Source organism: Bufo gargarizans, chromosome 3 (assembly GCF_014858855.1).
Source record: "Bufo gargarizans isolate SCDJY-AF-19 chromosome 3, ASM1485885v1, whole genome shotgun sequence".
Taxonomy (NCBI): domain Eukaryota; kingdom Metazoa; phylum Chordata; class Amphibia; order Anura; family Bufonidae; genus Bufo; species Bufo gargarizans.
In genome coordinates, this window is record NC_058082.1 from 345,721,123 (window position 1) to 345,748,964 (window position 27,842).

General features: G+C 42.6%; 1 protein-coding gene across 2 annotated transcripts in view; it reads left to right on the plus strand.

The window, feature by feature from the left end:
• The window catches only part of LOC122932951 (protein argonaute-3), a 142,156-nt gene extending 115,776 nt beyond the window's left edge, over nucleotides 1–26,380 (plus strand). Inside the window, exons 13-19 of one of the 2 annotated variants that reach the window (XM_044287642.1) lie at nucleotides 400–559; nucleotides 5,891–5,981; nucleotides 6,091–6,285; nucleotides 7,484–7,621; nucleotides 15,263–15,364; nucleotides 20,570–20,769; nucleotides 22,884–26,380. In XM_044287642.1, coding sequence (XP_044143577.1) covers nucleotides 400–559; nucleotides 5,891–5,981; nucleotides 6,091–6,285; nucleotides 7,484–7,621; nucleotides 15,263–15,364; nucleotides 20,570–20,769; nucleotides 22,884–22,992 — 995 coding nt within the window. In that variant the 3' untranslated portion in view covers nucleotides 22,993–26,380. The remainder of the gene's footprint in view (nucleotides 1–399; nucleotides 560–5,890; nucleotides 5,982–6,090; nucleotides 6,286–7,483; nucleotides 7,622–15,262; nucleotides 15,365–20,569; nucleotides 20,770–22,883) is intronic. The other variant, XM_044287643.1, reaches the window with a different exon arrangement.
• The last annotated feature ends 1,462 nt before the right edge of the window (nucleotides 26,381–27,842 follow it).

Genomic DNA, 27,842 nt, shown 5'->3' on the forward strand with positions numbered 1-27,842 from the left:
GGAAGAATGTTCTACCTCTAGGTGGAGCCACAAGTAATCAGACATTTATCACCCATCGTGTGGGACTGGTGTGTGGTATGCCAGTCCTGATATCCGCTGCGCTGCCGGAGGATGTGCCTAATTTATGATGAGGTGCAGGTCTTCTGGCAGTCTATGCTCCTAAACTGCATTCTTCATTTACTCCTAAACTTCATTCTTCATAGAAAAATGGCGTAGGGGGAATAATGAATTCCCTCCATAGGCTTTTAGTAGGGGGACACAGGACCACTCACTCAAAATAGCTTTATTTCTTTTTTAAATGTATTTTCAGTTTCTTTAGTGCTGCCTTTGAATGCTAGTATAACCCAATGTGCCCTCTAATTTCCTTACTTTCAGTAATAGCCTTTTTTCTTCCTCTAGCTGAGGTAAAGCGAGTTGGAGACACATTACTGGGAATGGCTACACAGTGCGTCCAAGTGAAGAATGTAATAAAAACATCTCCTCAAACTCTCTCAAATCTGTGCCTAAAAATCAATGTCAAATTGGGAGGGATTAACAATATCTTGGTACCACATCAACGGTAAGAACACTGTGGGATAAATTTATTTTCTTCTTTTGGCTCTGCTTATTTAGAAATTTGTCTACATTTCACACTCGTGATTATAGGTTTGCTTTGAATTGCTGTCCTCAGAAATCACTTTAACTTGGGTTGTCCATTTAGAGATACGGGCGTCATAAAGGAGTGTCCCAGCTCAGGATCCACCTTTATATGCCAGAGCAGCATGGCACTGTAAAGGTTGTCATCGTCTTCAGTGGGCATTTTGCAATGTAGAGTTGTTGCGATACCAAATTTTTGATTCAGTTTCGATACCATGAAAAAGTATTGCGATACTCGATACCATTCGATACCACGCGAAAAAAATAAGCCAAAAAAGCCACGTGTATTCCGCATTTTTTAAAAATGGCGAATCGCCCAGTTTTTATTTATTTTTTTTCTGTTCCCGCATTCACCACCTAGATTTTTTTTTATATTTTAATAGTTTGGACTTTTCTGATGTGGCGATATGTAATATGTTTATTATTTATATATTTTATATGTGAAATTGGGAAAAGGGGGTGATTTATACTTCATATTTTGGTGGTTTTTTTTTTACTTTTTTTCTTTTTTTACACTTTTTATTTAATAACTATTTCCCCCCTTAGGGGCTAGAACCTGGGATCTTTCATCCCTTGTCACACTGTCCCTGCTGCTCTGTGCTTTGTGCACACAGCATCAGGGATGTTACCATGGCAACCAGGGCTTCTGTAGCGTCCTGGCTGCCATGGTAATCGATCGGAGCCCCAGGCTTACACAGCTGGGGCTCCGATCAGAAGCTGCCACTGCACCACCAATGAGGGGGAGGGGAGAGGACCCTGTGGCCACTGCCACCAATGATTTTAATACTGGGGGGTTGAGAGGGGCCGGCGCACTGTGCCACCAATGATTTTAATGGGATGGGGGGTTGAGGGGGGGGGGGGGCACACTGCACCACCAATGATAATTACCCCTTTATACAGGAGGCGGGTACTGGCAGATCAGCGGCAGTTAACCCCTTAGGTGCCGCACCTGAGGGGTTAACTGCCGCTGATCGCAGCTCCCTGTCAGGGGCAGGGTGCCGGCAATGCGATTCTGCTGCCGGCACCTGCCTCCTGTATTATGTGTTAAAGACTGACTATATGGGACTCCAGACTTTCACTATTAGGCTGCACAGAGCGACGCCCAGCGATGTCTCAGTACTCACCATTAGTCCTGGGTGCTGCTCCGTTCGGCCGCAGTGCCCCATTGCTGTCTCCTCTCCTGCTCCACATGCTGCTGATTACTATCGGAGAGATGGGAGGAGACATCAGCTTCACTAGTGGGCGTTCCTTCTCCCTGGCTGTAGCGCTGTCCAATCGCAGCGCAGGGAGAAGGAACGCCCACTAGTAAAGCTGATGTCTCCTCCCATCGCTCCGATAGTAATCAGCAGCATGTGGAGCAGGAGAGGAGACAGTAATGGGGCACTGCGGGCGAACGGAGCGGCGCCCAGGACTAATGGTGAGTGCTGAGACATCGTTGGGCGCCGCTCTGTGTGTGGGAATAGTCCTATCATTGGTGGCGCAGTGCGCCCGCCCCTCCTCCGCCCCTCTCTTCTCATTGGTGGCAGCAGCACAGGAGGGAGGACAGCTTCCTTCTCCCCGTGCTGCTGAGAGAACATGAGCACGCCGATAGCAGCGCGTTCATGTTCAGAGATACTAGACAGCGCAGCCAAGTATTGAAAAAACTGAAATCCCGGTATCGTATCGATACCGGGACAAAAGTATCGATTAGGTATCGAAATTTCGATACCCGCAACAACCCTAGTGCAATGTGGACACACCAACAGCTAAATGGGGTTGTCTCATGAATATAACCCCTGGTCACATGCAGCTCGGGCCCCCCATTCTAGGAGCCAAAATAACAGAGGCTCCCACTTTGGCATTCTTCACTTGTCCATGCATTCTGCCTATTCCTATTGAAAGCCTATATCATGAGACAGCACTTTTTTACAACAGCTGGATAACTGGGAATTGGTGTCCAAACCTGTAAAAAAACAACTTGTATTTTAAATTATTTTCATTGGGCTGTATGTATCTTTAGGGTTACTTTTATGTGTTAGGAGATATGTAAAAAGAGGATTTTTTACATTTTATTTTTATATTTGTGATGCTTATGTGACAGGGCATCTGCCAGCCGATTAGTAGCCATGAATCTAGCTGACCTGCTGCTTGGCAGCTGAAGACATCTGTGTTGGTCCCAAGTTCACATGTGCCGGCATTGCTGAGAAAAAATATATTTCAATATATGCAAATGAGCCTCTAGGAGCAACAGGGGCATTGTCGTTACACCTAGGGTCTCTCTCTCTTTGCAGTTGCTGAGCCCTCTGCACTTTGATTGACAGGGACAGGCAGTGAAAAGGTAATCACACCTGGTCCTGTCAAAGCTGATACGGTGCAGCAGAAAGCGGAGCCTCTAGGTCTAACGTCAAAGTCCTTGTTGCTCCTAGAGCCACATCTGCATATATTAAAACATATTTTTGTTTCAGCAATGTGGATACATATGAACATAGTACCAACACAGATGCCTTCAGCTGCCGAGCACACATGCAACAAGTCAGCCAGTTTCATAGGTAATCTGCTGACAGATGCCTTACCTAAAAGGGTTATCCTGTGAATTGAAAAAAATATATAAAAATATCTGGAGACCATGCACACTATAATTTTAACTATATCAATGCAAAACCACAGCTTTTTTAGAATCTTTACTAGCCTTTTTGCAGCTCTGGTATCTTCACCTTATGTGGGTGGCAGCTGCTCTGCCAGGAGACAGTCTAGCCCCTGCATCTCCCAGGAGTGCACTGCAGTCTGCGCTTGTAACCCCTTCTTCCCCTGCATAGAGAATAGTCCCTCTCACACAATCCCAGCGATTCCATTAATAAATAGCACTATAGTATGCAGTCCCCACCACCAAGACCCCCCCCCCCCATACCCTCCAAATTTAGTTGGATGAAAGAATGAAAGGTGTCTGGACTACTTCACCTCATTCTCTATGAGATCACTATACAAACTACATGACAAAATAACATGGTCTCAAAAAGCAGGAAATGCTCAACCCCGTATGCAGTTATGCATCTATACCAGGGGGAGCAAATCCTGCACATGTGGTCCATTGCTAATGGCGATCCCCAGCAAAAAATGCATGCAATGGAGGATGCCCGCAGCGGACCACAAGTGCCACAAAAACATCCTACACCAGATAACAAAATGTGTGGATGTAATTGCCTATATGAAATAAACTTTTACACAAATAGGTGCACTACTGTGGTGGATGCAATCAACAAAATTTGACTAAACCCTCACACTGATGTTAAAATGAGACTTTAGCCAATATATCCTTATATGAAGGGCATACCGAAGCCCGCACACCACGTCAAGGTATCTCAGGTGGCACGGGACCTAACGCTAACCTACCTGTGCCGTATGGGCAGTACCAGGGAACAGTGGGCGAATTACAGGAGTGTAAGGTCCGATTCACAGCAAACAGCTCCCCGTTACCTGCAGTGTGAAACCACACATACAGTGGGAGGAGGCTGTAAGTCCAACCCAAGGGTGACTGATATGACGCAGGCCTCACAGGTGCACAGAATTTAGCCTATAGTTGAAAATCAAGGCACATTCAAATTTGGAGTTCATACACCTCCAAGCATACATCGGGCATCCTTCATTACATGCATTTTTTTTTCTGAGGATAGCCATTAGCAACGGACCACATGTGCAGGATTTGCTTCCCTGGGTATAGCTGCACAACTGCATATGGGGTTACATTTGGTGCACCTGTGAGGCCTGCGTCATATCAGTTAGGCTTTGGTGGGACTCCCAGCCTCCTCCCACTGTATGTGTGGTTTCACACTGGAGCTAACGGGGAGCTGTTTGCTGTGAGACAGACCTTACGCTCCTGTAATTCACCCACTGGCCCCTGGTACTGACGATACGGCACAGGTAGGTTAGTGTTAGGTCCCGTGCCACCTGAGATACCTTGACGTGGTGCGCTGGCTTCGGTATATCCTTTATATAAGGATATATTGGCTAAGGTCTCATTTTAACATTAGTGTGAGGGTTTAGTAAGATTTTGTTGATTGCATCCACCACAGTAGTGCACCTATTCGTGTAAAAGTTTATGAGATCATTGTGGCAACATTGAGAAGAGGAAGGGAGAACATATCGAGCATGTTGGTCCACCATTGCATGCATGAGATAGTGGACCACCGTTTCTGCTACAGGAGAAACAGCAGGGGGAGCTGCCAGAGAGGAAAATGTAAAAGAACAATATTTTTATTTTGCATGTATTTTGCAATAGTACTTAATTTGAAATGCCCTTTTCATTGCATAGTAATATTTTTCATGGGATAACTCCTTTAATAAATATTAGATTAGAATTATTTTAAAAAAAGTACCCAGTAAAGTGCATGAATTGTTTAATATTTAAATATACCTGATTATACCTTTGTTGTATTGCTTTCTGCAGAACCTGAGTTGCAACTAACATGGATACCAGTATACTTACTAGAGTTGTAACTTGGCTTTTCCATACACTTGCATAGCACATCTAAATTTGACTATTTATAGGGCGATATGGAGCAGGCATTTACAAGAATAGCTGCACTACTGTGGTGGATACAATCAACAAAATCTGACTAAACCCTCAATGAGACTGGCCAGTTAAAATGAGACTGGCCAATATATCCTTGTATTAATGACATACCGGAGCCTGCGCACCCCGTCAAGGTATCTTAAGTGACACGGGACCTAACGCTAACCTACCTGTGCCGTATGGGCAGTACTAGGGGCCAGTGGGCGAATTACAGGCGCGTAAGGTCCGACTCACAGCAAACAGCTACCAGTGGCCTCCAGTGTGAAACAACACATACAATTGGAGGAGGTTGGAGAAGTCCCACCCATGGCTTACTAATATGACTCAGGCCTCACAGGTGCACCTAAATGTTGCCTATAGATGAAAATCAAGGCACATTCAAATGCCACAAGTACCACAAAGACATCCTAAACCAGATAGCAAAATGTGTGGATGTAATTGACTATATGAAATAAACATTTACATGAATAGGTGCACTACTGTGGTGTATGCAATCAACAAAGTCAGACTAAACCCTCACACTGGTGTTGAAATAAGACCACGTTATTTTGTCATGTAGTTTGATATGGAGCAGGGCAGGATGTAGGGGTCCTAGCGAGCGAAAGGGTCTCCTGACAAGGCTAAGACCAGTGGAAGCATGAAGTAGAAATTGTTCTCCTTCCTTAATTAAAGTAATTCTAAGTTAAGTTTTTCCATTATATTTAGGCCATCTGTGTTCCAACAACCAGTCATTTTCTTAGGAGCAGATGTTACTCATCCACCTGCTGGAGATGGCAAAAAACCTTCAATTGCTGCTGTAAGTGCACTAGTATGGTGAATTGCAATATTCCTACTTTGTACACCGTTCAGAAATTTGATAAGATTTTGATAGATTTATGATTTTTAACCATCTATATATGTATTAGGTTGTAGGCAGTATGGATGCCCACCCAAGTCGATACTGTGCGACAGTACGGGTACAGAGACCTCGGCAGGAAATTATCCATGACCTTGCTTCCATGGTGAGAGAACTTCTTATCCAGTTCTACAAGTCTACGCGCTTCAAACCCACACGAATCATCTTTTATCGTGATGGAGTCTCAGAAGGACAGTTCAGACAGGTTAGTTGAACTGTGCTTTTTGGTTTTGACCTAATAACCAAAAGAACATCGCCACCAAGCTGTGCTGCTATGAACCACTTGGACGTCTGTATGGGAAATGGTAGTTATTTTTGTTTTGTTTTTTTCTTGAAGTGACTCCTCAGTGCTACCAGTGAACTATTTATAACCCGGCAACTTGCATCAAAAAAACAGGGTGTCCCCTCTAATAGGATGGAACACGACCGCCCATAGCCTGACACATTTGCTATAATTTACGCCGCAAATATATGCCAGCTCCTAGCTGTGGCACATTAATGGCCCAAAGATGTGCCACAGAGGTGTGCACCTCCTAATAAATAAGATGCATCTTAGGCTACTGGGCTCTCACAAATAGGCCCAAAACGGATCAGTTTATTCTGAATGGATACGGATCCGTTCAGAATGCATCAGTTTGGCTCCGATCCGCCTCCATTCCGCTCTGGATGCAGAGCCAAATGAATCCGTCCTGACTTACAATGTAAGTCAATGGGGACGGATCAGTTTTCACTGACACAATATGGTGCAGTTGAAAACGTATCCGTCCCCATTGACTTTCAATGTAAGTCAGGACGGATCCGTTTTGACTTAGAGTTTTTTTTTAAAGAATAATACAAACGGATACCAGACGGATCCGCACCTAACGCAGGTGTGAAAGTAGCCTTACCCCAGCAGGCTTCATATTAAAATTGGCATATGAATGCCTATGTATGCCAAAGCATTATGTGTTACAGGATTTTTCAGGAGTACAATACTGATCAGTTATCCTCAGGGTCGGTCTTCAATATCAGGTCGGTGGGGGTCCGACTCCCAGCCAACCTGCCGATCAGCTGTTTTCCAGGGCTGCAGTGTTAACATGAGCACCGTGGCTTCCTCACAGCTTATCAAGCACAGTGCCGTACATTGTATAGCAGCTGTGCTTTGTACTGTAGCCCAGGCCCATTCACTTGAAAGAGACTGCACTGTGCCTAAGCCATGTGACCATTGAACATGACATCACTGACCTAGGAAGAGATCGTAGCAGTCCGCAGCCTCTTCAAACAGCTGATCTGTGGGAATTCCACCAGTCTGATAAGTAATCAGTATTGTGCTCCCGAAAAATCCCTTTAAGTCTCAGAAAATGAATACATTCATATGTTTTCTTTGTCTAAGTGCTACAAATGTAATATTTTTTCTGTTTAAGCAGGTCTTATATTATGAGCTGCTAGCAATTAGAGAGGCCTGCATTAGTCTGGAGAAGGATTACCAGCCTGGAATCACTTACATTGTGGTACAGAAAAGGCATCATACAAGGCTATTCTGTGCAGACCGAACTGAAAGGGTATGTAATAACTGCCAATGCAATTCCAGAGGTCTGTGGCGTTACAATACTTGCCTCTCCTGCTATGAAACTTACATATGTGAGAAAATGTGATTTGGGTTTAAATAAAGTGATCATCTTCTGTGGCGTTAGGGGCAGGAAAACGGAAAAGACGGATCTAGCACATAACTGAGCCGAACGGAGCACACGGGCCCCATACACTATATTGGGGTCCATTAGGTTTCCGCTCATAAGAAGATTTTTGAAGCGGAGATAATAATCCTGCATGCACAACTTTTGTCTCCGCTCCAAAATCTTCTTCTGAGCGGAAACCTAACGGACCCCATTATAGTCTATAGGGCCCATGGGCTCCGTTCGGCTCAGTTATGTGCTGAATCCGTCCTTTCCGTTTTCCTGCCCCGAACGGAAAGGCTGAACGTTGATGTGAACGAAGCCTTAACTGGCACTACCATTTTACACAACTTTGCATAAATCACTTGAATGGGAGCTTAGTTGCATTAACCCAACACAGCCACTACACAGAGAACGGAGCTGTGCTTCCTGCTACATTCTGTGTCCATTCCGATGCTGGAGGCTGCTGTGAGCAGCTGATCGGAGGGGGTTGCCAGGTGCTAGACACTAACCAGTCTAATATTAATGACCTATCCTAAGGACAGGTTGTCAGTGACTATAACCTGGAAAAACCCTTTAAGCAATGAGAAAGAAACTCCGTAGGCTAAAGGTAGAGAGATCATACCCGCAATATTGCTGTTTTGGGACAGTTACTGTCTACAAAAGGGTCATGAGGCAGATTTCTACGTGTTAAAAGAAAGGACTGACTAAAGGTGGGTTTACACGGGATGATTCTGTAGCCTGTTGTCGAGAAGGGAGCGTTCCTTCCTGACAGTTGGCTGGTCGTTCAGTGAAGGAGACTGCTCATTTACATGCAGTGATCTCCTTCACTGTATGAGGACAAGGGATCATTATAACTTTCATACATCGTCATACAGAATCCTGGTTTCTGAGCAGCAGATGGCTGTTTAGACCACATGATCTGCTGCCCAGAAACTATTATCAGTGGTGCCTGCATGAATGACAGGATCACCTAATGACCAAGCGTTTCACTTTTTCATCAGGTGATCGGCGGCACATTTACATGGGCAGATTATTGGCTTGTGTAAATGCAGCGTAATTCAGGTAATTTGGATCTACCGTCATACTATATGAATGTAACAATGAGTCTGCTGTATTTTTTGTCTGCATCATTTTTTTGCTATCTGGGCTAATAGTGTAGTGGAACTGTCTCTGTACTTCGAAGCCCTTAAAGTGGTCGTCCGCATTTTTATATTGATGACCTATCCTCGGGATTAGGTCATCAATATCAGATCAGCAGGGGGCCAACTCCCGACACCCATGCTGATCAGCTCGTACGAGCACTGCCTTCTCTTCACTATTTACCTGCTCGCTATCGACATTGCAGCGGCAAGCAGGTGTAATTACAACTCCTGCCATCCCATTCACTTAAATAGGACAGCTCCTTCCATTGAAGTAAATAGGGTGGAGCCGTCCCATTGAAGTGAATGGGGACAAATGAGCTGTAATTACATCTGCTGGCTTCTGCAGTTGTGATAGCGAGCAGGTAAACAGTGAGGAGAACACAACACTTGTACGAGTGCTGCAGTCTCTTCAAACAGTTGATTGGCGGGGGTGCTGAGGATAGGTCATCAATATAAAAAAAACCTTTAAATCCCAGGAAAATTGTCACACTTTTGACAAGACAAAAACGTGAATTTAAAAAATACATAATATCTACAGTATCTCCTCCAGGGTAGTATTGAGCTATCATTAAGGCTACTTTCACACTGGCGTTTTGGCTTTCCATTTGTGAGATCCGTTTAGGGCTCTCACAAGCGGTCCAAAACTGATCAGTTTTGCCCTAATGCATTCTGAATGGAAAAGGATCCGCTCAGAATGCATCAGTTTGCATCCGTTCCGTCTCCATTGCGCTTTGAAGGTAGACACAAAAACGCTGCTTGCAGCGTTTTGGTGTCCGTCTGGCGAAACTGATTCAAAACGGATCCATTCTGACACACAATGTAAGTCAATGGGGACGGATCCGTTATCTATGACACAATCTGGGACAATAGAAAACGGATCCGTCCTCTATTGACTTTCAATGGTGTTCAAGTAGGATCCGTCTTGGCTATGTTAAAGATAATACAAACGGATCTGTTCTGAACGGATGCAGACGTTTGTATTATCTGAACGGATCCGTTTGTGCAGATCCATGACGGATCCGCACCAAACACGAGTGTGAAAGTAGCCTTAATTACTTCACATCCGCCCATAGGATATAAACGTCCTATGGGTGGATGTTTATCTCTGAATGGACATTCTGGAACGTCCATTCAGAGATGGCAGTGGCACGGCAATTGTGCAGCTGCTGAGCGGGGGACCTGCTGTCAGTAACAGCAGGGCACCCCAGAGAGAAGGCAGGGACAGTTTCTGGGTGTCCCTGCCTCCTAGATCACTGTATACACAAGCGCCGTGTATACAGATCAGGAAGCGCTATGCGCTTCCTGTCCCGGCCTGGTGGTCATGTGACCGCTGGGGCCGGGAGAGTGCAGGAGCTGCCGGGTCTTTCACAGACCTCGATAAGCCCTGCACTGAGGCTGTACAGCGCAGTATACCGCTGTACAGCCTCTCTGGGGGGTGTATTTTCCCTGTAACTGGGGCTACTATGTCAGCCCCAGTTACTGGAGAAATCAATATTGAAAAAAAAAAAGGGAAGTTAAATGTCCCCCAGAGGTGTTGTATGACCTTTTGGGGGACACAAAGTGTAAAATAAAAAAAAATGTCCAATAAGCACCATAAAAAAATCTATATAAAAACTGCGTAAAAAAAAGCCATTTTTGTCACCTTCCATCACAAAAAGTGCAACTCCAAGTGATCAAAAAAGCGTATGTCCCACAAAATGGTACCAATAACCGCCACCTCATCCCGGAAAAAATTAGCCCCTACATAAAAAAAACCTATAGCTCTCAGAACATGGAGACATAAAGGCCGCTTTCACACTGCCGTGACTGATTAGGTCCAGATGCGTTTAGGGTGCGTTCAGTGAAACTCGTGGTAACGCCGCGTCTGTAACAACCAGCTCTATAAAAATATCACATGACCTAACCCCTCAGGTTAAAACCGCAAAAAAAAAAAAACTGTGCCAAAAAGCAATTTTTTGTCACCTAACATCACATGAAGTGCAACACTGAGCAATCAAAAAGTCATATGCCCCCCACAATAATACCAATCAAACAGTCTCCTCATCTTGACCCTAAGACAATCGGTCAAAAAATAAAAAAAGCTATGGCTCTCGGACTATGGAGACACTAAAACATCTTTTTGTTTTCAAAAATGCTATTATTGTGTAAAAGTTAAATAAGAAAAAGTATACATATTAGGTATTGCCACGTCCATAAAGATCTGCTCTATAAAAATGTCATATGACCTAACCCCTCAGGTGAATGCTGTAAAAATAAATAAATAAAAACTGTGCCAAAGCAACCATTTTTTTTGGTCACCTTTCCCCATAAAGTGTAATAATGAATGATCAAAAAATCATATGTACTTCAAAATGGTACCAGTAAAAACTTCAACACTTTCTGCAAAAAATGAGCCCCTGCACAAGATGATCGGCAGAAAAATAAAAAAAAATGGCATTCAGAAAATGGAGACACAAAAACATAATTTTTTTTTCAAAAATGCTTTACTATGTAAAACTTAAACAAACAAACTGCTCTTTTAAAATAGCACATGATTTTCCCAAAAATTTTAAGAATTGCTTCTAAAATTCTAAGCCTTCTAGCATCCTAAAAAAAACAAAATGACAATTCCAAAATGATGCCAACATAAAGTAGACATATGGGGAATGTTAAGTAATAAATATTTTTTTAGAAGTATCACTTTCTGTTTTGAAAGCAGAGAAATTGAAATTTAGAAAATTGAAAATTTTTCAAGATTTTTGGTAAATTTAAAATTATTTTATAGATAAAGGTGAAATATATTGACTCAAATTTACCACTGTCATGAAGTACAATGTGTCACGAGAAAACAATCTCAGAATGGCTTGGATAAGTAAAAGCATTCCAAAGTTATTACCGCATAAAGTGACGCATGTCAGATTTTCTAAATTAGGCTCTATCAGGAACGGGGTAAATGGCCCGGATGTGAAGTGGTTAAAGCTAAGGTTCTGGATTTTAAACGCTATGGACATCTTTGATATTTATTATATTTATTATTTTGATTCTCATATAAAATAAATCTGGAAGTCCCTCCTATGCACAACTTGATGTGTTTGATTAATTAACCCTTGAACTGGTTCCTTGCGCCGAGGATGATCTATACCTGACATGGACATCTTTGAGGCATGTTTTTACAGAAATACATGTACCGTATGTTTTGCTTTTATAAGATGCAGCAGACTATAAGACGCACCCTAGGCTTATACAACAGCAAATTAGAAAAAATATTTTCTCGGTCCTCTTTGAAGTGAATGTGGTTTACTAAAGTGAAGGGGTCAAGGTCAGTAACTTTAGGGTGTAACGTGGGGGGGAGATATTTTTGGTCTGCTCTTTTAGTGTGCCATCTGTTGACCATTGTACACCAGCAATGGTGCATGTGGTCATTTCATTAAAGGGAGTCTGTCACCACATTTTAGCATGTTAGACCGTTAAAATAGGGTTATGTGATCCACCCAGAACATAAAAACGGTACCTTTGTTGTAGAAAACGGACTTTTCTTTTTGCCGAAAATGAACTTATAAGATTATGTTCTGAGCCCTCTCAAGTGCCCAGGGCGGTCTCTCAATCCTCGGAGCCCCAGGCAGCACCTCCTAAACGGCTTATAACCCCGCCCTCCGTGCTCCTCTGCCCGCCCGTTTACTCCCCTCCCCTGTCCTTTTCCACTGCGGCTGTGCGGTCCAAATCGTAGCGGGCGCATGCGCAATGCGATGCCCGCTCCTGGCAGGGCATCGCAATACCTACTGCGCATGCGCCCACTACGATTTGGACCGCACAGCAGCAGTGGAAAAGGACAGGGGAGGGGAGTAAACGGGCGGGCAGAGGCGCACGGAGGGCGGGGTTATAAGCCGTTTAGGAGGTGCTGCCTGGGGCTCCGAGGATTGAGAGACCGCCCTGGGCACTTGAGAGGGCTCAGAATATAATCTTATAAGTTCATTTTCTGCAAAAAGAAAAGTCCGTTTTCTACAACAAAGGTACCGTTTTTATGTTCTGGGTGGATCACATAACCCTATTTTAACGGTCTAACATGCTAAAATGTGGTGACAGACTCCCTTTAAAAGTACCTATCCAAATAAATGTGTCTCCGGTCATTGCTCTGTTGTGTCCTGCCATGCGTCTTCTTCTGCTATATTATTTTTAAATCCTGAATTGTAAAGCGCTGTGGAATATGTGGGCGCTATATAAATAAAGATTATAATTTTTTTTATTATTATATGAATTTGTCTGCGACACACACACACAACACTGCCATACACATATACAGCTCTGTAATACACATACAGTTCCGTTATGTACATACAGTTCCATTATATACATACTGCTCTGCTACACACATATATACACACATTCAGTTCTGGTACACACATGCAGCTCTGCTACACACATACACTTTAAAGGGGTTCTGCACTTTGTTTTAACTGATGATCTATCATCTGGATAGATCATCAGCTTGTGATCGGCAGGGGTCCGACACCCGGGACCCCCGCCAATCAGCTGTTTGAGAAGGCTGCGGCGCTCCAGCAGCGCCGCGGCCTTCTTACTGTTTACCGCCGGCTCAGTGATGTCACGACTAGTATCAACTAGCGTGGGCGGAGCTAAGCTCTTTTCACTTGAATGGAGTTCACGCTAGTTGATACTAGTCGTGACGTCGGTGGGCCAGCGGTAAACAGTGAGAAGGCCGCGGCGCTACTGGAGTGCCGCTGCCTTCTCAAACAGCTGATCGGTGGGGGTCCCGGGTGTCGGACCCCCGCCGATCAGAAGCTGATGATCTATCAAGAAGATAGATCATCAGTTAAAACAAAGTGCAGAACCCCTTTAATAAAAACTCACATTTCCCAGCACTAGTGTCGGCTGTATAGTTCTTCTCTTCTTGCTCCTCCCATTGATGACATCATCTTAGGTCCTTAAAGGGACTCTGTCACCACTTTCTAACCCCCCCTTTTAAAACTATTGTTCTCTCCATGCCGCCCTTGTGATTACAAAGGTGTTGTTATAACATAAATTCGCCGTCTCGTTTTGATAAAAATACCTTTTATGTAACCTGTCAATCTCTTTGGATAAGGTGCCCAGGGCGTTTCTGAGGGTCTGAAGCTGCCGCCCGCCGCCGCCGCCGTTGGTGCCCAGCTCCTCCCCTGATCCTTTCAGCGCCGCCTGAAAGTAAAGAAATCCGCGCGCGCACTTCGCTCAATGAGGCTGATTCTAAATGTCCGCACGGGCGCATCAGGCACAGGCCTGTGCGCACGCGCGCGATCTTTAAAAAGGAGGAGGGGGCACTGACTGAGCGAGAGCCGGAGGCGGATTTCTTTACTTTCAGTCGGCGCTGAAAGGATCAGGGGAGGAGCTGGGCACCAACGGCGGCGGCGGCGGGCGGCAGCTTCAGACCCTCAGAAACGCCCTGGGCACCTTATCCAAAGAGATTGACAGGTTACATAAAAGGTATTTTTATCAAAACGAGACGGCGAATTTATGTTATAACAACACCTTTGTAATCACAAGGGCGGCATGGAGAGAACAATAGTTTTAAAAGGGGGGGTTAGAAAGTGGTGACAGAGTCCCTTTAAGCTGTACTTGGAGTTTTCCTTTCCTTTCAGTACAGCTGTAGGACTTTCCTCCCCATGTGCTTTCCTGATCACACAGATCTGTGTTGGCAAGGAGAGAGAAGTGTGTGCAGATGCACAGCTCTGTCACTGATCGGGCAAAGCACTGTATGTGCGCTCTGCCCGATCATTAAGGAAGCAGCTTTGCTGGATCTTCCTGACTGCCTACAGTCCGAGCTGTCAAAGATCTATTCTGACTGATTTCACACTAAACAGGACTGAAAAGCCTGCAATGTACATGCAAGCTGCGGAAGACAAGTGGTTGAATTTTTTTTGTGAAACTCAAGTGCAAGAATGATTTTTGAGCCAAAAATATATTCATATCACTAAAAATGACCCTAAACAAGCCCATATAATTTAATATACCATTTAAGCACTAGGCTTTATATTGCAGCTGGGGCAAGTGCTGAAATTCGGGGCATTAGACAGCACCATAGTGTAACAGATGCACATTAAAAACAATAATGACACAGTATAATACACCAGTGACAATGTAGATGAATACTGCTGGTATCGCTGGTGGTTCTAAAGATGAAGCTCTCATTTGTTAATGCAAACCCTGAGCGTGACCACAGCTGTATGCACTAAGCCTCTCTACTTCTACAGCTGAATAGCGGCATTTACAAAAAACATACTGTACATCACAAACCGTAACCACATGGTGTTCTGTTGTTGGTGTAGGACTCTCAATGCCATTAATGTGTTAACTGTATGGAAGCTGAATGAGTTGTGCCACCTTCTGTATATAATCTTTTTTATTTTATTTTTTTTAGGTTGGAAGAAGTGGAAATATTCCAGCTGGAACCACTGTGGATACAGATATAACACATCCTTACGAGTTTGATTTTTACCTCTGCAGCCATGCTGGAATACAGGTAGTTTGGCTTTAGTTCTGTTAGCATTAATGTACAGTTAAAGGGGTTGTCTCACTTCAGCAAGTGGCATTTATCATGTAGAGAAAGTTAATACAAGGCACTTACTAATGTATTGTGATGTGTCTATATTGCCGCCTTTGAAGGCTTGATTCATTTTTCCATCACATCATACACTGCTCGTTTCCATGGTTACGACCACCCTGCAATCCATCAGCGGTGGTCGTGCTTGCACACTATAGGGAAAAGCTCTGGCCTCTCTGGTGGCTGGGACCATGGGAGTGCGCATAGGCTGGTGCTTTTTCCTATAGTGTGCAAGCACGACCACTGCTGCTGGGTTGCAGGGTGGTCGCAACCATGGAAATGAGCCATATGTAATGTGATGGAAAAACAAATCCAGCCAGCAAAAGGAAGCAATATGGACAATCACAATACATTTATAAGTGGCTTAAATTAACTTTCTCTGCATGATAAATGCATTTGTTAAAGTGAGATAACCCCTTTAATTGTTTCTCTTTGGCATGACAGGTCACCTAGCAGTGATGACTGTGACCGATGGGCAGTCTTTTGCACTTCTCTAGCCGTTTTATATGTTAGGGCAGTGCTAAAGACTGCTCATTAGTGCCGGTGACGTCACCGGGCTCACTGCTAGGCAGAATCTTTTTTATATTCTTCATTTGAAAAGGTTGTATTAGAAGTAGAAATACAAATAAAAAACACTGAACAATAAGTTAATTTCCCCATTTGGGAGGCTGTTGGTGAATTTAAGAGCAAGAATATACACAATACTCATAAGAACTGTATTCTTAATAGAATACAGTGTCTAACAGGGTTTTCCGAGAATTTTATAGTGCTGATCTATCCTCAGGATAGGTCATCAGTATCTGTTCGTCTGACTCCCGGGACCCCCGCCGATAAGCTGTTTTGAGAAGGCTTTGGTGCTCCTGTGAGCGCCATTGCCTTCTCGCAGCTTACCACCAAGCACAGCTTGGTACATTGTATAACTGCTGTGATTAGTATTGCGTTCAGCCCCATTCACTTTTATGGGGCAGAGCTGCCTCTAGGCCACATGACACATGAACTTGTCATCACTGGCCTAGGAAAAGCTGAGCGAAGGCTGCCTTCTCAAACAGCTAATCAGCGGAATTCCCAGGTGTCGGACCCCCACCGATCAGTTACTAATGACCTATCCAGATGATAGGTCATCAGTATGAAAATCTCAGAATACACCTTTAGGCCTCTTGCACATTGCTGTGTTTCACGGCCGTATGCGGGCCGTGGAACCGCGGCCTGGATCCCTCCTGAGAGCAGGAGCGCACGGCGTCACTGGTTGCTATGACTCCGTGCGCTCCCTGCTTCCGCCGCTATACAGCAATACACTGGTATGATCTATACCAGTGTATTACTGTACTGTGCCGGCAGCAGGGAGCGCACGGCGTCATAGCAACCAGTGACGCCGTGCGCTCCTGCTCTCAGGAGGGATCCAGGCCACGGTTCCACGGCCCGCATACGGCCGTGAAACACGGCAGTGTGCAAGAGGACTTAATCTGGAACTGTGTCTTAAAAGGGTTGTTCACCACTGGGGACCTATTCTGCATCAACATCTAGTTTGACGAGGATAACGTGGCTGTTGTAAGCAATGACTGGCAGCAGCAGTGAAGTGTCACTGATGCAATGTGTGTCTTTTCTGTGCAAACAAATCCTGCCAAAAATTCACTGTGTGGGCCAGTCTGTGAGAGGGCTGCCCGGCATAATTAAACAGGAACTGCATTAGTGCAATTCCGAGCCCAGGAAAGCTCAAGGATCTGTGACGACATGATCATCACAGGTCCTTCATTGCCTAGGAAAGTACAGGGACTGCACTGATAATCAATGCAGTTCCAAGGTTAGGAGCACACAGGATGGATGGTCAGGGGTCAGTTTTCTGCCAGTGGAGGGAGGGGTGATCAGTACCCAGGGACAGTACAGCCATGCGTGGTCAGCAGTTCATTCAGAATTGATGGAAATAATAATGCAGAATGCAGCACTAGTCATCCAGTCAAGAGGACAGAGACCACATTTGGACCCATGGTGGACCCCAGTATAAGTTAATGGGTCCTGACAGGGGAGGGTTGTGTAGGATGTCATTGGTGGTTGTGTCGTCTTAAACTTTGAAGAGGCGAAAAGAATGTCAATATTTGAATCACAAATTATTACATATGAACACACATAGTAAATATGACCTCAAAATTGATACAGATAGCATACCAGATCCCCCTGTATACATACCCCAGGCCAAACTGCTCCTGTTTACATTCCCAGACTCCACACCAGTGGGGCATCTGGGAGGTTTGTCAGCTCTGCCGGCAGTCTTAGACTTTCTGGGAGAGATGGCAAGCATGACTGAGAGGCTTATTCATGTAGTATCTGGAACACTATTAGGCACATTTGATGTGGCGTTTGCATTATGGGACATTATGAATTAGGCACAAGCAGCATGAAAATTGTTCTATGAGGCACACCCCTTGTGAGGTACATTTACTGTCAGTATATAGCTGGGAAAGGTGTCAAGTCCGTTCACCCAAGGCCAGTATATTTGACTACCTCTACCCAGAACCATAGTGATGCCACACAAAATGATTCTGAGACAATATTTGTTTCTCTAATTTCTTTTAACAATGCAGATCAGTTGATGTCAGAGGTACATTGATACGGGTCTGAATAGTGACATATACTGGGCTTAGGCAACAGAAATGGACACCTGTCCCTGATTTATCTACATCTCCCCAGGGGTCCCTTATCTATTAGGAATCCAAAGATGTGCACCCCTGATACAAACCCTTCACCTGGCAACCACTTGCATTTTATGCCCAGGGACAGAGCAATACAAACAAGAGCACCCTACATCATCAGTAAAGAGGAGCTGAGTATTAAAAGCAATGTGTCATCAGAAAATGTACTATTTAATTCAAGTTTCTATGGTAAATATATATATCTATATATACAGTGGATATAAAAAGTCTACACACCCCTGTTAAAATGTCAGGTTTCTGTGCTATAAAAAAATGAGAAAAAGATAAATCATTTCAAAACTTTTTCCACCTTTAATGTGACCTATAAACTGTACAACTCAATTGAAAAACAAACTGAAGTCTTTTAGGTAGAGGGAAGAAAAAATATAAAAATAAAATAATATGGTTGCATAAGTGTGCACACCCTTAAACTAATACTTTGTTGAAGCACCTTTTGATTTTATGACAGCACTCAGTCTTTTTGGGTATGAGTCTATCAGCATGGCACATTTTGACTTGGCAAGATTTGCCCACTCTTCTTTGCAAAAACACTCCAAATCTGTCAGATTGCGAGATTTCATGCTGAAAGATGACGTTCCTCATGTTCAGCTTTCTAGCAGAAGCCTGAAGGTTTTGTGCCAATATTGACTGGTATTTGGAACTTTTAATAATTCCCTCTAGCTTAACTGAGGCCCCAGTTCCAGCTAAGAAAAATAGCCCCAAAGCATGATGTTGCCACCACCATGCTTCACTGTGGGTATGGTGTTCTTTTGGTGATGTGCAGTGTTGTTTTTGGGCCAAATATATCTTTTGGAATTATGGCCAAAAAGTTCAACCTTGGTTTCATCAGACCATAACACCTTTTCCCACATGCTTTTGGGAGACTTCAGATGTGTTTTTACAAAATGTAGCCTGGCTTGGGTGTTTTTCTTCATAAGAAAAGGCTTTCATCTTGCCACTCTACCCCATAGCCCAGACATATGAAGAATACGGGAGATTGTTGTCACATGTACCACACAGCCAGTACTTGCCAGATATTCCTTCAGCTCAATTTAATGTGGTTGTAGGCCTCCTGGTAGCCTCCCAGACCAGTTTTCTTCTCGTCTTTTTATCAGTTTTGAAGGGACGTCCAGTTCTTGGTAATGTCACTGTTGTGCCATATTTTCTCCACTTGATGATGACTGTCTTCACTGTGTTCCATGGTATATCTAATGACTTGGAAATTCTTTTGTACCCTTCTCCTGACTGATACCTTTTGACAATGAGTTCCCTCTGATGCTTTGAAAGCTCTCTGAGGACCATGGCTTTTGCTGTGGGATTTCAGGAAAGACCAACTAGAGAAGCTGAACTTTATTTGGGGTTAATCAGAGGCACTTTAACTGATGGCAGGTTTATGCTGACTCCTATTTAACATGATTTTAAATGTGATTGCTTAATTCTGAACACAGCTACATCCCCAGTTCTCAGAGGTTGTGCACATTTATGCAACCACATTATTTTTGTTTTTGTTTTTCTTCCCTCCACCTAAAAGATTTCAGTTAGAGTGGTACAGTTTATAGGTCACATTAAAGGTGGAAAAAGTTCTGAAATGATTTATCTTTGGCTAATTTTTTTTACATCACAGAAACCTGACATTTTAACAGGGTGGGTAGACTTTTTTTATATCCACTGTATGTGTGTATATACATATATATATATATATCTATATATATATATATAGATATAGATATAGATATATATATATATAAACTTTTCGCACAGTAGTAGGAATGTTTTTACAATTTAGATAATAACATGGGAAACCTGAAACAAAAATTAAAAAAAAAAATCTATGTTTCATATAAAAATGTGAATCAAACAATAGGTCATTTTCTGATGACATACTCCCTTTTAAGACCTGATATGCTTAAAGGGGTTATCCAAGATCTATAAGGCCCCCCATATGCCCAGACCCCTCACAGAGGTTGTACTTATCTCGCTTCCAGGCACCAGCGCCGCTTCTCAGCAGCGGCTGTGCCGGTATGAGAAGCGGTGTAGGTGCCTGGAAGCGAGGTAAGTACAACCTCTGTGAGCGGCCCAGGCATATGATGGGGCATTCTAGAACTTGGATAACCCCTTTAATCTGTAAGCAGGTAGGCCCCCAGGTCAGTGCCCTAGCAACCAGCAATGAAATATTGCTGGACTCTAAGGAGGTCTTTTTTTTTTTACTTCGGAGTACCCCCTAGGGTATGCAAACTTCACGTTGAAACACAGGACTGTCTTGGGTCATAATGTTTGCACAGTACATATATATATATATATATATATATATATTCTTGCTGTTGGTAGTATATTTTACTGTTGAATGAAGACCAGACACATTCCAGTTTGAGCATAGCTCTTCTCTTGGATTCTGGAAAATCGTGTACTAATTGTGGCTTTTTTCCTTGTCTTTCAGGGTACTAGCAGGCCTTCTCACTATCACGTCTTGTGGGATGATAACTGTTTCACTGCTGATGAACTCCAGCTGCTCACCTACCAGCTGTGCCACACGTATGTGCGATGCACGCGATCAGTCTCGATCCCTGCGCCTGCTTATTATGCTCATCTTGTGGCATTCAGAGCAAGATACCATCTCGTGGACAAGGAGCATGACAGGTATAGTTACCGGGCTATTATAATATTCCTACCGCCCCGGAACCTTCTTTCTCCTTATTTGTTCTCTTTTCTATACATTTTATCCTTGTAACTTTGTGACAGTCATCACTTTCATTCTGCCATTCAGGACTGTAATCTTCTTGTAATTTGGGTACAGGACAAATACACTGTGGATTTCCCATTGTAGGTTTATGTGCAGTAAATCTGGTATGAGCAAAGTGGATAGGATTTTAGCAATGTCAGTTTAGAATCACGTCAATTTATGCTGTGGATTTTATCCATTGCATTGCACAAGTTGAAATCCTTAACAAATCTGCAACATAATCTGTGATAAATCTGCATGTGATTAATGCACATTTTTTCCACTGCTTATTATGTCAAATTATGTGTGTCCTTAACGTGTCAGTTCTCTAATGTGCTAGGTCAGGGCTACATGACAACCCCAGCTTGAGCTTGGCAAATCCTTATAAATTTTCAGTCGCACAGTCTGTCGCTGACAGTTAAATGGTGACATGCTCTGCCGATGTATTTATACAGGTGCTATTTCTTCTGCAAATGTAACTTTAAGGTATAGTAATAGATCATTTTCCACCCCCAATTTCCATAATAAGGTGAATGGCGAGGACTATGATTGATCAGGTATGTGTTCAGTCTAATCTCTTATATGCGTCATATACTGCTGGTCAGTATCCATGGCAACTGAACTGCTGCCATCAACTAATTTACTTTTCTAAGTAATAGTTTGTTACCATAGAAACCTCCAACTGATGTGGTGACCTTATAACTTTCTCCAGTGTGACATGAATTGTAACTCTTAAAGCCTGTTGTCCTTAAAGAGGTTCTCTGAAAATTATGAAAATACTTTAATATTACTTTGTTATAAATATATTCCCAAATATCTTTCATTAGTTAGAATGGTTCGTTTTGTCTAGGGAGCAATCATTAGGGGAAATAAAATGGCCGCCGTCCTATTAGTACACACAAAACCTGTCCTAATCACACAGAAGGATGAGTTACTTCACAACACTGAGGTAAAGATCTGCTTCTCAGGGATTATGATCCCTGAATACAGCTGATAAGAACTTCAGCTGAATCTCTGTAGTTCATGAGGAGACATGAAGTACAGAGAGGAGGTGGGGATTTGACTAATGAGCAGCAGCTCTTGTATGCAGTCTCCATTGCCACAGTCTGTCCTGTCCGTCCTCTTTGTATTTTATGTCTCCTCTTGAACTCCATTCCTGCAGAGATTCAACTGAAGATCTTATCACCTGTATTCAGGAGCATAATCCCTGAAAAGCAGAGCAGAGAGGAGGATGAAGCAGCTCTATAGCTCAATGTTATGAAGTTACTTCTACTGCTGTGTGACTACGACAGGTTTTGTGTACTAATAGGACAGCGTCCATTTTATTTTTTCTAATGATTGCTTTCTAGACAAAACGAGACATTCTAACTAAGGAAATGTATTTGGAAATGTATTTATAATAGAGTAATATTTAAGTATTTTCATTTTCTTAATTCCTTGAGAACCCCTTTAAAGAAGCACTCCCACAAAAATGTTTATTCTCTGGCTAATTAGAAAGATATGTGATGTACTTTCTAGTGAATGTAGTCTTCTTACTGGTGGCTGTAGTTGTGAGTTATCTAGTCTCTTTTGGTCCTTAGCTGTGTCATGTGACCATTACCTACTTCCCAACTAATGCAACGTCTCATGTGTGGACAGGAAGTCAGTCTGCCATAGGAATGAACAGAGAAACTGACTTCCTGTTCACACGTAAGATGCTGTGTCAGTTGGAGAGTCAGAGTGTCAGTCACATGACACGGCTAAGGACCAGGAGGGAGTCGATAACTCACATATACCATCACAGGTAAAAAGATTACCTTCTTTACAATTTACATCATGTGTCTTTCTAACAGGCGAGAGAATAAAAAAAAAGTGGAGTTGTGGATTTCATGAAATAAAAAATTCCTACATACATTTTCCAAGGGATTTACTTAATTTTGCTGCCCATAGTCCATGTTTTAATGAAATTTGGTATTAGAGATGTATTTATGCAAACCAGGATGCATATGCCGAGATGCAGTAATTAATCTGAAAAATGTTTTGTATCCTATAGTGCTGAAGGAAGCCACGTATCTGGTCAAAGCAATGGTCGGGACCCACAAGCCCTTGCCAAGGCCGTGCAAATTCACCAGGATACCTTACGTACCATGTACTTCGCGTGAGAGCAACTTTTGTCCCTAAGAAATGCACAGGTTTGACTTACAACATGGAACCTGAAGGCTCTCATGTGGGTTTTCAGGGCCCAGTAGAGTGGCTCACATTCTCCTGCCCTTCAATCTCTCCCAGGCCTTTTCTTCTGGCTTGCAATGAAGCCCAGGCACAGTAATTGAGGGGAGGGCTAATCCTGGGAATAGAAGATTTTTGAGGAACACAGCACTATTATGCAATATGAAACCAGCCAACTGCTAGATCGTTGTAATGGAGCCTCCACTTGGATGCACTGCTTAAGTTTTGTCTTTCTTTTACTTTCCAATATTTGAATCCTTTTATGCCTTTACCTCAGATTGCTCTGCAGCACTAGCTGTCTTTGCAAAAAAGAAAAAAAGACAAGTAAATCATGGGGATGTGTGGGAGTATGTTTGCATATCTGTGCACACTTGGGCTGTGTTTTTCCGGTACATGGGTATGCAGCATAATTGTGATGCGGCAGTTCTAATTAACCTGCTGTAGTCCTTTTTAAATGCAGTCGATATATTATCATCTTTTAGCGGCCGTGACTAATACCTAATCCTATTTTCAGTTCACCCCTTCTGATGATATTGGAGTTACTTGTGAAACTCCAGCTGCACAGGGGTTAAAATGTAGAGACAGCCTCTAGTGTGCCCAGGTGTGTTTATATGTGTCACATGTATATGTGTGTTTAGTTATTCATTACATATATGTGTATACATATACCTGAATGAATGTACGTATGGATAATGCATATGAAGTAGAAGGACGTCATGCAAAAAAAAAAAAATAACCAGAATTTATATGTGTGTCACTACCTGTCCACTTTTTTTTTTTTTTTTTTTTGCCTTTTTATGTTGTCCACCTTATGTGCATAAGTCGTGTCCTTTAGTGCTTCCCCTTTATTTGTTCTGCAACATTATAGTTAGCAAGATGCAAGCGGGTATTGCATGTGCCTAGTGCTATGGTCATGCAAGTGACTGGATATATACTTCAGCTATTACAAGAATATTGCCACTTATTACCAAACGTCATTGTGATAGGAAAGGCTTAGAACTAGGTCTTGGCCTAGATACTATGGCCTCATTTCTTAAGCTCTGACTTTCTTGTGCAAAGAAATATCCCTGAAAAAGAAAATCCCACATCCCAGTCTCGACGCTTTACAATATTGACCACCCTAACTACATCCCCTTATTCTGTATGCTGCAAACGGTTGTCCATCCCTGCACATTAGGGAAGTGTTTTAACCTTTAACCCTCCAAATAATGCTGTAAAGGAATAGACCTTCTCTTTAGACTTACCGTATGTAAGGTATACATGGTTGTGTGGAAATTGTACGCTTTTCTAGTATTTATATATATATATATATATATATATATATATGTATTTATTAGATTAATTACACTAATTTAATTATTTCAGAGCGTATTCTCTGCCACCATTGTTTTTTCCCTTTTTTTGGACTCACAAAAGATATATGTTTGATTTTGCTCTCATTTTAGTGCAATAAGCATAAGTGAATTTAAACCCAGCAATGCCAAAGAGGCCTGCATCGACCCTGCCGGCCCCTGTGGCTACTTTGGGATTAAAATAAATGAACGCCTTAACTATGAAATGAACGTGTCTAAATAGTGACGTCTACCCCGAAATATTTTGGGAAGTACTGTGTTCCTGTCAATGAATAGTGCAATGCTTTGGCGTTTCATACTTTACACGTCTGGATCAAAAGTTTTTATTTTCACATAAGGACCAACATGATCTGTTTAGTACACCTTGTCAGAAGTGTTCAGGAGGCAAGTAGTATCCAGGAATCAATGTAACAGTGGTGCGAGTTAAACCACGGCATGCCATTTTCCCCAATAACTGCAGTCTTTTATATTAAATACATGGTTTACTGCTATTTTTGACATGCCGTCAAAAATAGCAGTTGGTAAGGTGCACTACACGGCCGTATAGTCAGTCCATGTCTCAACTGCACATTTCTTGCCAAAGGCAACATCCGCTTTTTGTTAGTCCTGAAACGGTAATGTCACTAGGAGAGCTGTAATCCTTTATCTGTAGACGGGGTGTATCTGGCTGGTTGTGTATATTCAGGTGCACTGTAACATTTTCAACCATTAATAAGCAGCTTAAATTATTATTAATGTATATGTATATTTTAGATTTTAATAGAAATTCTGAATAGAAAGTTAAACCCAAGCAATACTTATTTTCGTATTAATCTAAATTTAATATGCTATTTTGACACCAGAAAATTAGTTGGTTAATTCATATTATCTTTTTTTATTTCTAATAATTTGTATTTGTCATACTTATATTACTTTAAATAAGTGTCATGCATCTTATAACCAATATAGTATTCCAAAGATAACCTTTTTACCCCCTATAAATTTAGAGGTCAGTAAGGTATTAACTACAGATTATTGTTACGCACATTGCATCACCTCATACTTGGTATGAACCTCATTTGGTTCTCCTTGTCATGTCAGTTGCACAGAACACTGCCCACTAATGGATATCATGCAAGATATAGCTTCATAGAAAGTAAGGATGGGGCCACCTGGCCAGTATTCACATGGCAGCGTCAGAGATGCTGTCAGTTGCCATGGTTTCCCTGTCTAACCCTAAAGTCCTACGGAATAACGATATTTTGGTTAGTTGCCGGTTCTGTCTCTGTATTGATATGGGGTTCTTTAGGAAGCATCAAGAAAAAAATTATTTTACAGTTTTTATATGGTACAGTAAACATAGATTAACTATAAATAAATTGGACTATTTATTTTGTACAGATCTTTAGGTATAGCCTGTATTATAGCCAAGAGCTGCAATCATAATTCTGCTGTTCGTTTGGGAGTAGTGTTGAGCGAACTTGTGTTTTAAGTTTGGCGTCCAAAGTTTGGGCTCGGGTTATCGAAGAATCCCGTTATGGATTCTGCTACCACGGACCATAACGAAATTCCGAATTCCTTGATAAACGGAATTTTGGATGCCGAACTTAAAACACAAGTTTGGGTGCTAATAAACAATTTGTCAACAGACCTATGCTCTCCTCCTCCCTAAAAACAAAAACTTTTCACTGAGTTCTCATAATGTATTAAGCACTGCACTCTGAGAGTGCCCCCCCTCCCCCAACCATACATCAGATTAATGTACTGCATCCAGTATAAAAGGGATTGCATATTACTAAACTCTGTACAGAGATTGAACCATCGGGGTATGCTCCAAGGATTTAGCAGAGTAGCCTGTACATTGAATTGCCAGATTAATGCATGCCAATGGGAAAAAATGCAGGATCTGGCATTCCAACAAGTGTTCTGGAATTTAGGACAGAGATAAAACCGCAGCATGCTGCGGTATTATCTCCGTCCTGAAAAGTCAAAAAGACTGAACTGAAGACATCCAGAATGGATAGCTCTCTATTCAGAATGCATTAGGATAAGGCCGAATGCACACGGCCGTGTTCCGCGGCCGAGAGCGGTCCGTGGTATGCCGGGCTGGATTCCTGTTCAGAGCAGGAGCGCACGGCATCATTGGTTGCTATGACGCCATGCGCTTCATGCCGCCGCTGGACTACAGTAATACACTATACGAGTGTATTACTGTAGTGCAGCGGCGGCATGAAGAGCACGGCGTCATAGCAACCAATGATGCCGTGCTCTCCTGCTCTGAACAGGAATCCAGCCCGGCATACCACGGACTGCTCTCGGCCGCGTGCATTCGGCCTAAAACTGATCAGTTCATTTCCGGTATTGAGTCCCTAGGACGGAACTCCATGCCGGAAAAAAATAACGCTAGTGTGAAAGTACCCTAAGGCTATCTTTAGACAGTGCTGTTGAAACTGTGTAAAAAAACTGTTGCAGTTTTACAGTTAAAACACATTTAACATGTTTCAGCTGTGAAAAAAGCAGCCGCAGTGAAAACTGTGGTAGAACTGCATTTTTTCTGATGGATTTATTTTTGATCTTTTCTTGAAATAATGAAAAACTACATGCAGTCAGAAAATCCTATGCTTCCTATAGAGATTAGTGCCGGGTTTAGCAGAGCTGCGGGAGTGAAAGTGTTCGAACAATGCTGGTTTTCTCTGTTACTTACATCTTATACAGAAACGGTTGTGTCATTGTCAATGTTCTTAATCTGTAAACTTTTTTTTATTTTTTATTTTTACAATGCTCAAAACCATTTTATATATGTACGTCTTGGAGCAATGCATAAACTGAACAAAGCTTTATACCATTTTCCATGGGATCTTCATTCTCTGTAGCCAAATTTGAAATCGGATCTTTGCTCTTTGAAAATATCCTGGAGGCAGTGGTTGCAATAAATAATCTGAAAAGTAATCTTCACATTTATATATTTTTTTTTGCGCATCATTTATTAACTCTGAAAAGCTCCCTACAAGATAAAAATATCTAATTGTGCTAGTACAAGTGATCCAACATGGCATACAGCTACCGTATTTTCTTATATTAAAGAATCACAAAATAAAGGTATCTCCAAGAGAAAAAGAACAATCTTGCTAGCGCCACCTATTGGTAGTGGCTCCCTAAATTTTCAACAAGCTTTGGATGTGCTGTCCGCATCTTTTGCAGCCCCTTTGAAGTGAATGGGTCCGCATCTGACCCGCAAAAAATGCAGATCGGATGTAGATGGAAAATACATTCTTATCACAATACATGCTCATATCTGTACAGAGTAGGATTGTGGCTGGCTGAGTGAGATGCCTAGGATGCAATGTAGGCCTCATGCACATGACCGTAGCAGGTCTGTGCCCGTATTGCAGCCCACATACAACCTATGGACTTGAATGGGTCTGCAATCCAGAAGATACGGTGCTTCCGTGGGT